This window comes from Anoplophora glabripennis, unplaced genomic scaffold, assembly GCF_000390285.2.
Source record: "Anoplophora glabripennis isolate ALB-LARVAE unplaced genomic scaffold, Agla_2.0 scaffold1489, whole genome shotgun sequence".
Classification (NCBI taxonomy): domain Eukaryota; kingdom Metazoa; phylum Arthropoda; class Insecta; order Coleoptera; family Cerambycidae; genus Anoplophora; species Anoplophora glabripennis.
The window spans coordinates 1-12,074 of NW_019417566.1; the positions used below are offsets into that span (position 1 = coordinate 1).

At 30.2% G+C, this 12,074-nt stretch overlaps 1 protein-coding gene across 1 annotated transcript; it reads right to left on the minus strand.

The window, feature by feature from the left end:
• Positions 1-3,734: 3,734 nt before the first annotated feature.
• Positions 3,735-6,508, minus strand: LOC108916403. The gene is made up of 3 exons (XM_018722649.2): positions 4,754-6,508; positions 4,316-4,689; positions 3,735-4,008 (listed from the first exon to the last, which is right to left on the minus strand). The coding sequence occupies exons 1-3, from the start codon at positions 6,241-6,243 to the stop codon at positions 3,797-3,799; spliced, it is 2,076 nt and encodes a 691-aa protein (XP_018578165.1). The 5' UTR covers positions 6,244-6,508; the 3' UTR covers positions 3,735-3,796.
• Positions 6,509-12,074: the final 5,566 nt, after the last annotated feature.

The window sequence follows — 12,074 nt, forward strand, 5'->3', positions numbered from 1 at the left end:
GTTCGGGCTTCTGTCGGTAAATCTGAGCTGCGTCAAAGGAGCTTCCAGCATTGGAAGCATCATTCGTCACACACCCACAGAAGCAATTGTGTGTTTGACGTATTCCAGGAGCGCAGAAAAATTCAGTATTAACTAGTTTACTTTTTGTTTTGTCTATAAAGTGATATTGTTGAATATATTTACGTAAAGTTTTCAAAATTGTACTTTTCACAAATATGTTAAGTAATACTTAACTAATGCTATGAATTTCAAGAGATTTCAATTTAGAGATAGTATCCACCACCTTCTAACGCTTCTTTTTTTTTCGTAAAAATAGTTTTGCACTGCATACTACTATCATGCCGGCAACAATGCCAACAGATGTCTCTTCATCTTTCATTTTTTACTGTTTTGTGAATCTGCAGTATGAGTGCGACACTGACGAACGTTGGCCACACGTGTTTCCAATGTTCTACAAAAGTTCACCCCATCGTGTAGCAGACACTTGTCATACTTTTATGATGAAAATTGTGTCCAACGTTGAAACGAACATTGGAACCAACATTGGACACATTGTCTGGGACCGGCTTTAGTGAAATATTTATCAAGTAGATTTCGTAACTGGCTTTACTGCCTTTTAATAAAATACAGTTCTCAAAAATTGGCATTTTCTTAAAACCTCTACCAATAAAATATGTGGCAAAAAACAAGAGTGTTTAACGTTTTCTTAGTGACCTATATCCTTAGCTACTCTAGGACACTTCACTGAAATGTCTTTAAAAGTAACGGTTAAAAAAATCAAAAATTTTTTTCTTTGAGGGCCGCAAACTGAGAAAGCTAAATTATACTAATATAAGTTGATCTGTATCAATTTGTTTTCACTCCAGAAAGTATGAGACTTTCATTTTAGGGCATCTATACATTATACCAAAGTCAAGTACCTACATAATAATATTTCTTTTTAGGAAGGCTAATTAAATCCACAAATACATTCCATTCCTAATTAATATCTATATAGGTCTTTTTTTGTAGGTTTTCAAAATCATACTAAATATTAATTAAATCTAAAAGGTTGTTTTAGTTTACTACATTTATAAATATTTCAACTTTACAGTACAACTTCCGTATTCACCCTAAATCCATATATTTGTATATAACAACTACCTTGGTTTTTAATAAAATATTTCTAAAATACTGCTTGAAATTATTTATTAGTGGTATATTATTTACCATTTGATCTTTTTCGTAATTTATGATCCTGAAATGAACTAGGATAGGCAACTGACACAACATAAATATGGCTGCCTAGGTAAGAATTATTGAAAAACATTTCATTTAAATTTACAAATGCCTAAATGAAAAAGAAATACACCATTGGATAGTGGAAATGATAGTACTTCTATATATACTCTAAAAAAAAATTGATTTATTTCCCCCCTTTTTCGANACCTGTTTTTGGATTTTCCCGAAAAGTTCTTTACTACCCTGTAATGCCTTGCGGTACGTTTTCGATGGGCTACCCTGTATATATATATATATATATATATAATGGTTATTGAAGAGCCCACTGAATATATTAATCGGTTCTAGTTGAGCCCAAATCATCGCTATTGAGCCCAGTACCGGGCTTCATAACGTTTTGCGTGTATAAGTGTCTTAACGCTATCTAGATGTGCTTAATAATACTAAAAACAAACATTTTGCTGGACTTCATATTGTAACATTTATACGTATGTTATACTAACTCTAGTTCTCTGCAATTGTTGTAGAGGGCGCTTTTTGTATATAATTATATACACCAAATATTACTTAGTGCTTTGTGTAGCCCTTTATATTATTTTGTATCTATGTAGCCCTAAATTTGGCAACGTTGAATATCTTAGTAAAAAGCATGGTGTTCGTGGTGTTCTGAGTTGATATGAAAATATTTGAAGAGGTTTTTTATAGAACAATTTTTATTTTATTAAATTTCAAAATGTCAAAGTTGCAACATAGGTATACAGGCTGTTACAAATTCGCTTCTCACTACAGGGATCTCGAAAAGGGTAAGAGGTACAAAGTAGCTTAAATGGGGCAAATATTTGAAATAAACCGAAATTTTGGACATTCGTTTTTGTTTCATTTCAGCCTTGTTTAAGGTGATACTGAAAAAAGAATAACATTTTCTCATGGTGACTCTTTGTCCTATATCGAATGGCATAATCAATTTCTATATGTAACTTTTCGTCTCTCTAGGACCATAATCGACTTCTTTTTTTAAATACGACCATAGAAATTTTACTACATTCTCTGCAAGCCTTCATGATACCCAATACTATACTACCTCAGCTCGAATCAGATTCAGACGTTTTCTCTCAAAAATTCATCTTCAGTGTATTAGTTCCAAATTTATCTAAATTTTTTATTTAGATTTCTTTGTTTATTGAATTATCGTACACTGTAAGTGTCGTTAGACGCTGTGAAATCTAGTTATTAACCACCACGCATTACAATAAAACATTTATTATTAACTATTACCATCACTTGATGATGGCCCTGAAGAGACGACACGTTACATATAAAAATTGATTAAGTCATCGATAGCAAGCAAAAAGTGGCTATGAGAAAGTGTTCTTCTTTTTTCAATATCACCTCAAACAAAGCTAATATGAAACAAAAACTGATTTTCAAAATTTCGTTTTTTTTCAAATATTTCGAAAATTAATTATGTTAGCCTTGATTTTTTAGAATAGGCATAATGTTGATCCCCTGATTACGCAACTTTGTCCCCATTTAAGCTAGTTTTTATCTCTTACCGTTTTCGAGATTCCTGTAGTAAGAAGCGAATTTGTAACAGCCTGTATATAACACTAGTACAATGATATCCCAAAATTATATTCTTACAAGCAGACCTTATAGAACTATTGTGCGGACTGTAGACGATTGTCTTTCATCTTTTCAGATTTTTCCATAAACAATGATTTTTGAGAAAGATAAAATAAAATTCATAGGCAGTTGATATAATAACTTAATACCTCGAAAATTGCTACGTTTATGAAAGCGTTCAGGAATTAAAAATGTTTAAATATCATGGTTATGTTATTTTAAGGTAAATGGTTGCAGACGAGTCTTCAAAAAAGTACAATGGGATATGTTCATTCCACCTGTATAGAAATGCTAAATATTTTTAAGGCGTCATTCTGTTAATAGAAGGTATGTTCTAATTGGGATCTGGTTTGACCTTTGTTGATAAAAATAATCAACGGTTCTTTTTTCATCCTTTAAATGCGAACATCTTCAGAGAACGGGCTTAAATCAAAACATTTTATATAAACGGCCCTTAAAGTCATCCGGTGTCCAAATATTTGCATAGAATTTCAGAATATCCTGTACTAATAATAAATAATCTTCCAATTTGTCAACTTACGTTTTAACATTTAAGTTATTTTAGATAATTTGAAATCAACATAAAATCTATTCTTAGAGTGGGGAAATTTCTTTAAACCAGTAAACTTAAGTATTTTTTTATTTCTTTACCCAGTACTAGTTCAATAACTTCTCAAAACTAGTTTTTAAATAATATCAACTTGCGTGTGTAAACATATTTATAGATTGTAGGTAACTTATAATTTAAAAATAATAATTTGTTAACTAAATGAAATATAATGAAAGTAGAGGATAGAATAAAATCACTTTTATAGAAGATGTTCAAAAAAGTTCAGTACCTATAAGAATGATTAAGGAAAGTTTGAAGGTACGTAATCAAACAACTAATATGTAATATTAATATTAATAATAAATATTTTTTATTTGGCACTACATATTACCCGTGGAAAAATTATTTGTCTCTATACAAATTATAAACGAAAGCTTTAATTGTAATCCAATTTCTCGATTTAAATAATCCAGGATACTTGCTAAGGAACATTTCCACTTCATGTTTCTTTGGGGCCTTTTTATATTTGATATGATCTTTAAAAAAAGTTATTACAATATCTTTTTGTTTTTGAGTCCATTTCTCCCGATGTTTCTTCTTGGGAAAACTAGTTTCTGGAAATAGTGATTAAAGTAACAGTTAAAATTTATCAATAGAGTATTAAAGAGAAAATGTAAGTATGTAAAACACAGGGTATCCGGTAACTTTTACAGCCCTAATAAAATGAAACAATAAAACTATTTATTTCGGAATTTTTCGAGTAAAATGAGACAAAAATAAATAAAGAAATTGTTAATATTAATTATTTTTGCAACTACAATTTTTTTCTTTCACTATAAGAACAACAAAGGACGGCAAATATATCCATATTTACTTCTTTGTTCATACTTATTTAATAGGCTATATTTTTCATTCAAATACCTGAACTGTCCGGGAAATCTTCAGTCATTTCATTAACATTGGTGTCACCTGCAACACCCGAGCTAGGTTTATCAGAGTTGTTATATTCAAAACTCTCTACTTCAAAATTTTCACTTCTATTTGTTTTGTCATTGCTAGTTTTCTTAATAGCCATTGTTGTACCTGGTAAACTTTCGTTTTCCTTTTTACTTACCAATTTCTGTATCCTTTGGTTATATTCTGATTCTGACTCAGAATCAGATTCTTCAGAATTTAAATTGTCAGAAAATTCAATTTCTTCTAAAGTTTTACCTTTGTAATGAGCTCCCTTTCCCTTACTTATGGCCAAAAGGAGTTTGGATACTTTTGCGGTCTGGTAAACATCTTCAGACATCCTGTAAAAAATGAATGTATAATAACGTATATAAATGTGGAGTAGGTTTCTTTCAATTAGTTTACCTATAATAAGTCTCATGGGTCTTTTTTGTATGTCCCATGAAATTAGCGAACTGTTCCATTTCTGCGTCAGTAATATTCAATACCTGTAGCACGGTGGCTATTTGTTTTCGAAGACGCGTCGATGTGAAAAGTTCTTGATTTTTGACTCCAGATTCGCGAGCTAACTTTCTTAAGACGTTATATCCATTTAACCATCTATTTGGTGTTGACGGATTAGCAAACAGATATTCGTTAGTGTCTGGAACGCATTTACTTCTAACATTCAGCATTACATTTAAATATTTCTGGAGGTTCTTCGGAAACAATATAGACACTGGTTTACTTCCCTTGCCTCCCGTTATAATTCTTTTAAAGTTTTTTGTGAGAACTTTCTCGGCGTCAGTTAGAGACAGTAAAAATTCTTCTTGGTGGTTCTGAGGTATTTCTTTGGTATAAGTTTTTACCTTCAAGTACTGAACCTCTCCAACTCTTTTTCTGTTTAATAATAATGTCAAAGCCAAAACACATTCTGAAAGTTTTCGATACTCTTTTTTCAGCATACTTAATAGCAATCCAGTTTCAATATGTTCACATGTTTCTATTGCAATTTTCGTTACGTAGTTCTCAAAAAGTATAATATCTTTTGTGAGTGGTAATAATTTAGGTTTTTCCCATTTTTTCTCGTTTAAATCTTTAAGTGCTAAACTAGAAACATCTGAATTCCAATGATCCTCTATAAGTTGCCTAGTGAGTTTTATATTTTTCAGTGCTTGTTGCGAATCAGTGCTACATTGGAGGAAACTGCTTTTCTGGATAAGCAACTTAGTAGCAATATTGCACACCTGCTTTAGTGTTGTAGCCATATGTAACGCCAAACTACCTGCCTTAAATGTTCGTGTTTCTGAATCATATTTGCTAATTAATTTTACAGCCGAAACAATGTTATTGAACATTTCTGGTCTTAATACATCAACTAATCTTTGAATCCCTGTTGTATCTCTCAAAGCAATTAAAAGTCTGCCTAATTCCCTCATTTTGTTTGAAATAGTATTTTTTATTTGAGATCGTTTGTGTTTTATCAGTAAACTCTCAGCATAATTACATATCAGCAAATCATTCATGGCTACTTTTGATATTTCATCATTTCGCATCATTTTGAACACATCTTCTTTAAGTCTTAGTGAATTATAAAATTCTTTATAAGTACCTGCACAGATCATAGCTAACTGTGATTCTGTTAAATGATTTTCGCGTTTAGAAGAATTCATAATTTTTGGTCGTAGACTACATGTCTTCCTATGTCTTCGAAGATAATTTCGTTTGAAGAATCCTAAACAGTCTTGACAAGCCACATATGAATCTTTACCGTTTTCTTTATTGAAAAACTGAGCATTTTCTGCTTTTGGCCTTCTTACTGGGCGCACTAATTTGCTATGATCCTTTAGAACGTAGTTTCCTTGTCTTCGTATTATTGCCAGTAGCTGTTTTCTTTTAGGATTATGTGAACTCATACTCAATACATTTTTAACTGCGCTCTTATCTTGATGATGGCGTTCGAGATGTCTGCAAAAGTGTGTTAGTTCTACAAGACAATAGGGACATGAATTTTTTTTCGTCCATGGTCTGGAATTGGCGAAACATTCTATGTTGTCTGTTGGTGCCTGAATAAAATAAAATAAAAACGAGAAAAAAAGTTGATAAGTCTTTCCTCAATGAATTTCCCGTAGTTTATAATAGTACTATCACCGCCATTGCCTTAATTGTGTGATGAGTTTATAGGAGTTTGTAGGATCTGTATCTATGTGTGTTATATATTATTATTGTAAGTATATTGTTTTCCTGTGATGATGATTTATGTAGCAAATATTATGTTTTTTATAACTGATAATGATGACGAACCTTCATGTTTTTTGTATGGCTAAATGGGTAATAAAGTCTATCTATCTATCTATCTGTCCGTCCGTCTGTCTGTCTGTCTGTCCGTTCGTCCGTCCGTCCGTCCGTCCGTCCGTCTGTCTGTCTGTCTGTCTGTCTGTCTGTCTGTCTGTCTGTCTATCTATCTATCTATTATTATAGCCCAAATTTCTTTCTTTGAAATGTTTTCTGGAACCACTTGGAGCAAGAGTTGCTTCTATTTTATTTGTAGGCACTTCAGTTGACGTATCAGTATTTTCTGTGCTTGTGTCAGTAATAGTATTTAAATTTACAGTAACCTATAATTTTAAAAAAATTATTAAGATGAAATCTGAAAATTTGTTTTTGTTGCCTACCTGTTTCTGGTATGGAATAATTAATTCTGAATCATTTAAACCAAGTAAAGTATCAAAATTGGTTAGGTCACTATGCGTTGATAATTTAATATCTTGAATAATACGTATCTTAGGACTTTGTGGATCCTAAATATAATATTATTTTATAGTAACATATCAATATAAAGCATTTCCCTAACGCTTTACCACATAATCCTTTGGTCCAAATAATACGAATTAGCTCCATTTATTAAAAATTTAATAATAACGTGGCTACAAAGTGTGAAAGATAATATATGATTACATAATTTTTAATCATACAAAAAAATTACACGAAATTTGGAATTTGGATAATGATTTTCCTCTACTTAGTAGCGGGACCCACATAGTACTGATATTCAGTCTGTAAATATTTCTAACATTTTTCTGCGTCTCTTACAACAGCGCCCTTTATTTTATCATTTTTTCTACTAAGAAAGGTATACCTTATTAAATACTATATAACTAGCGATTTTCAAACTTTTGCAACTAGCGGAACCTGGTCAACATTTCAAATTTTTTGACGAACCCCCACACCTAAAAAAATGTTCGAACACATTTGTTACCGATTATATAATATATTTATAAATACTAGTTTTAAGTAAGAGTATACAGGGTGTTTGGTAAGTCGATGCATTCCTTACAGGAGGTTATAGTACGTGTAATGTGTGATATATTTCCTTAATATGCTATTTTCCGAAAACGCTTAGTTTCCGATCTACAGGGTGTTAAAGTTTTCATAAAAAATGCAGATTTACAAATATTGCGGAAACCGCTCAATATATTTTAATGAAATTTTACAGATTTTGACAGTTAAATATATGTTTTACGATAAAAATATTGTTTTCAGTTTCACCATTGGCGTGCGCACAGGCACGTCTCTAAATATTGTTAAAGAAAAAAATGATGCATCACTGATTTTTCTTAAAATAAAAATTATTTTTGAATTCCTTGTTCAATTTGGAAGAGAAAAGGTATCTTGACTGTTTTTCTTATAACGCACCACTTTCGAGTAAAAAGATAAAATCGATTTATAATAAAAAAAATAATCAAATTTATAATAATAAATAATAAAATCGCATGGCGTAATTCGGTTTCAATAATTTGAAAAATAGCAGAAATTATGCACTTAACTACTTCACACTCAAACACTCAAAGTGACAGCTATTGTCAATTTTATCAAACAATAACAAAAACGTTAGTGCCCAGCCGACTTGCTAATTTCTGTTTAGAATAATTTTTATTTTAAGAAAATTCAGTGGCGTATCATTTTTCACGCCACTAGTGAAACTAAAAACGATATTTTTATCGTAAAACATGTATTGTTGTTAATTGCCAAAGCTTGTAAAATTTCATTAAAATATTTTGGTAAAATTTTTTTAGACTGATGCTGCGAGGAATATTATTATATTTTTTGTAATAAAATTGGTATAAAAAAAAGCTTAGTGCATAATTTCTGCTATTTTTCAAATTATTGAAACCGGATTACGCCATGCAATAAATCGATTTTGATTTTTTTACTCGAAAACGGTGCGTCATTAGAAAAACAGTCGATACCTTTTGTCTTCAAAACTGAACAAGAAATTCAAGAATAATTTTTATTTTAAGAAAAATCAGTGGCGTATCATTTTTTTCTTTAAAAATACCCAAAGACGTGCCTGTGTGCACGCCACTGGTGAAACTAAAAACAATATTTTTATCGTAAAACATGTATTGTTGTTAATTGCCAAAGCTTGTAAAATTTCATTAAAATATTCTGAGTGGTTTCCGAAGTATTTATAAATTTGCATTTTTTTATTAAAACTTTACCCTGTAGATCAGAAACTAAGCGTTCTCGGAATATGGTATATTAAGGAAATATATCACAAATCACTTGCACTATAACCTCCTGCAAGAAATGCATCGATTTACCAAACACCCTGTATATTTTCATCGATATTGTTAATTTTAAAATTTTGAATTTTTGACAGTCGAACCCCCAGAGAAGTTGTGGGGAACCCAAGAGTTCCGCGGAACACAGTTGGAACAGCGCTAAACTAAATACAAATGCGTTTATTTAAAAACGGTTGCTCGTAGAGTATTTTATAAGGTACCGTCTTTTAGTAGAAAGGTGGGTAAAATCAGTTTCTGTGATAAATTAATACTGTAACAAAAAGAAGTTTAAAATACAAAACAAATATTGCCTCTCATTTCATCAGATATCGGTAAAAAAAAGTTATAATTAACATTTTGATCAAGGTAAATGTGACTAAATAGTATTATTTCGATCCCAGGATTTTGTGATACGGCGTTGTACAGATATTTAGGAACATCCTGAATTTTTAAAATTAACAAATATATCAAGTATTCACTGGGGATTACAATGTTTACCTGTTTCAAAGGTAATAAAAGTGAAAAATTAGTTTGTGATGTCACAGTCCAAACAAATTGAATTATCATTTGAAGCGAGGGTAGATACAGTTTCAGAAGTAGTTTTTAGTAAAACATCCTGATCCACTTCAATATAACCAGGAGTATAATTCTCCATCTAGTAATGAAAAATAAACAAATAAATAAAAGAAGTAAATAAGATATTTTGATTATTAGATTATTATATACAGGGTGTATCTAAATGACAACGAAAAAATGTAAGGGGCGATTCTCTGATGAAAATTAATAGGAGTCTTTGGTATATTTTTTGAAAAAATTCTCCCCTGAAAAGTTATGCCCCTCCAAAAATTAAAAAAAAATTTCTTTTTTATCTTCCATGTACATGTATATCAAGCTAAAGAAACTAAACTTGGTGAACTTTATCTGTCAAATAACTACACTTTTTAAAATTTTTTCAACCCTGAAGTATTTTTATAAGGGGTTGAAATAATCAACCCCTACGACAGTTTTTCTTATAATTGTTTTCGATTATTTTTTTCCGTTTAAAAAATATGTCTAAAAAGTCCCATTTATTTACTAACTTTTTGATCTCTTCAAGTTTTTTCGAAGTTAAGGATTTATGAAAAAAAAAAAAATGTTGCAATGCATTTTTAATAAAATGAGCTGTTTAACGCGAGTGTATTTTGCCGAAAATGACATAGGGGTTGATTATTTCAACCCCTTACAAAAATATTGAAAAGTTGGTTGGAAAAAATTCAGTGTAGTTTTTTTGACAGATAATGTTCATTAAATTTGGTTTCTTTAGCTTGATATACATAGAAGATAAAAAAGAAAAACATTTTTTTTTTAATTTTTGGAGGGACGTAACTTTTCAGGAGAGTTTTTTCATAAAATTTTATACCAAAGACCCCTATTAATTTTCATCAGAGAATCGCCCCTTATATTTTTTGGTGTTATTTAGATACACCCTGTATAACGCTAAAGAGAAGATATTAATTATTATTAAATAGATTATTATTTATTAATCATTAAATCATAGTTAATATGCCTTGCTTTTTTACTTAAAGTGCTTTAGTTAGTTGTACTTTTGAACTGAGCATTGCCTATAATGTATTATCAAACACGTATTATTTAAGAACAAAAATGTATATTGTTCTTAAGACTTACCCATGATTTGTATGAATCAGTGTTTGATGAAACTGACTCAGGCTGTATATATTCCTCTTCCGAGTCAGTTGAAAATGCTTTAACAGTTTCATCAGAAATGTTAGATTCTTCTGGGTAATACCGTTTCTGAATAATATAAGAAATAGTTTAATATAATACACTCAGTCACATCCCAAGCAGATAAAGACAATCATACCTCATACCTATTTGTACTATTAATATTAAGCAGCTAGTGTTTCATTTATTAATTTCTAATATAACATCAAATTCGAATCCTTGGACTTTATTTCTATTCCATTAATTATTTTTATTCATATTTGCAGAAAGTGATAGATATCCTCATTTAAAAGGTGGCTAAACCATTGTTTTCACTTTTACAAAACCTAGTAGTTTTTCAAGTTTCAAGCTAGTAGTTTTTAATACACATGTTTAAAGAAATTGGCTACTAATTATATGGACAATAAATATGCAAGACAACATTTAAATTAACCAGAAATTTAAGATATTTCCGATATATAGTTAAAATTCTTACTCAGTTCACTTTTATCTGTAAAAATCCCCATGTTACACCACTGATAAAACATTTTTCTTGAAATTATGATGAAAAACATAAACTTCAAAGAATATAGAAAATTCACCTAATCCGATGTCTTTTATAGTTTAATTATACAAAACAAATTAATTTCTTTTATTAGATAAAGGTTTTTTTATCTATGTTTTCTTATAATAATGGAATAATTCTAGAACTACGTTTAAATGAAATAACTGTTAACATTTTTTTTGTTGAATAAATTAGATTTGTACATATGACAATAAATATTTACATACTTAAAAAATAAAAAATACCTGTCGTTTTGCTCGTCGAAGAGCATAATGCTTAGTAGACGATGATAGGTACTTCATTTGAATCATCTTGAAAACCGTCTCTTTTATCTAAGAGAAATGATAAAAGTGTGGTTATAGATTACATTAATATAATGCAAATAAATCTATCTATGAGAATATCAACTATACAATACTTAATAACTTCTTTCAACTTGCCTTTATTTGCTAAATTAGCTAAACTCACTAGCATTTTTCCACGGCTACTCATTTTCGCAAATTAAGATGCACACGTAAAAAGGAATAAACAAGTACATAGCACATGGTCTTTTATCTGTTTTGTGGCACATGGATTGTATGAATATAAAATAGAGGTTAACACTTTTGCCGCGTGCCGCGCTTAACATTGGCAACAACGCAGGGATTTGCAACGACTGTATAATAAAAATGTATATGTTGGGCTAAACAAAGACTGTATTGTATGTATGGGATACACAACGTAACAAAAATTTACTGGATAAATAAAACATCCGAAAAATCTTCCCCTTCCTGGGTGTTATGTTTTATATCGATCAGTAAAAAGTATGTAAAAGAAAGGCATATACACGAGTACTTTTGTTAATAAGACAGGGTAAAACAAGCACCCATGAATATATTGGGCTCTACAATATACCCTTGGTAAGTATATATATATA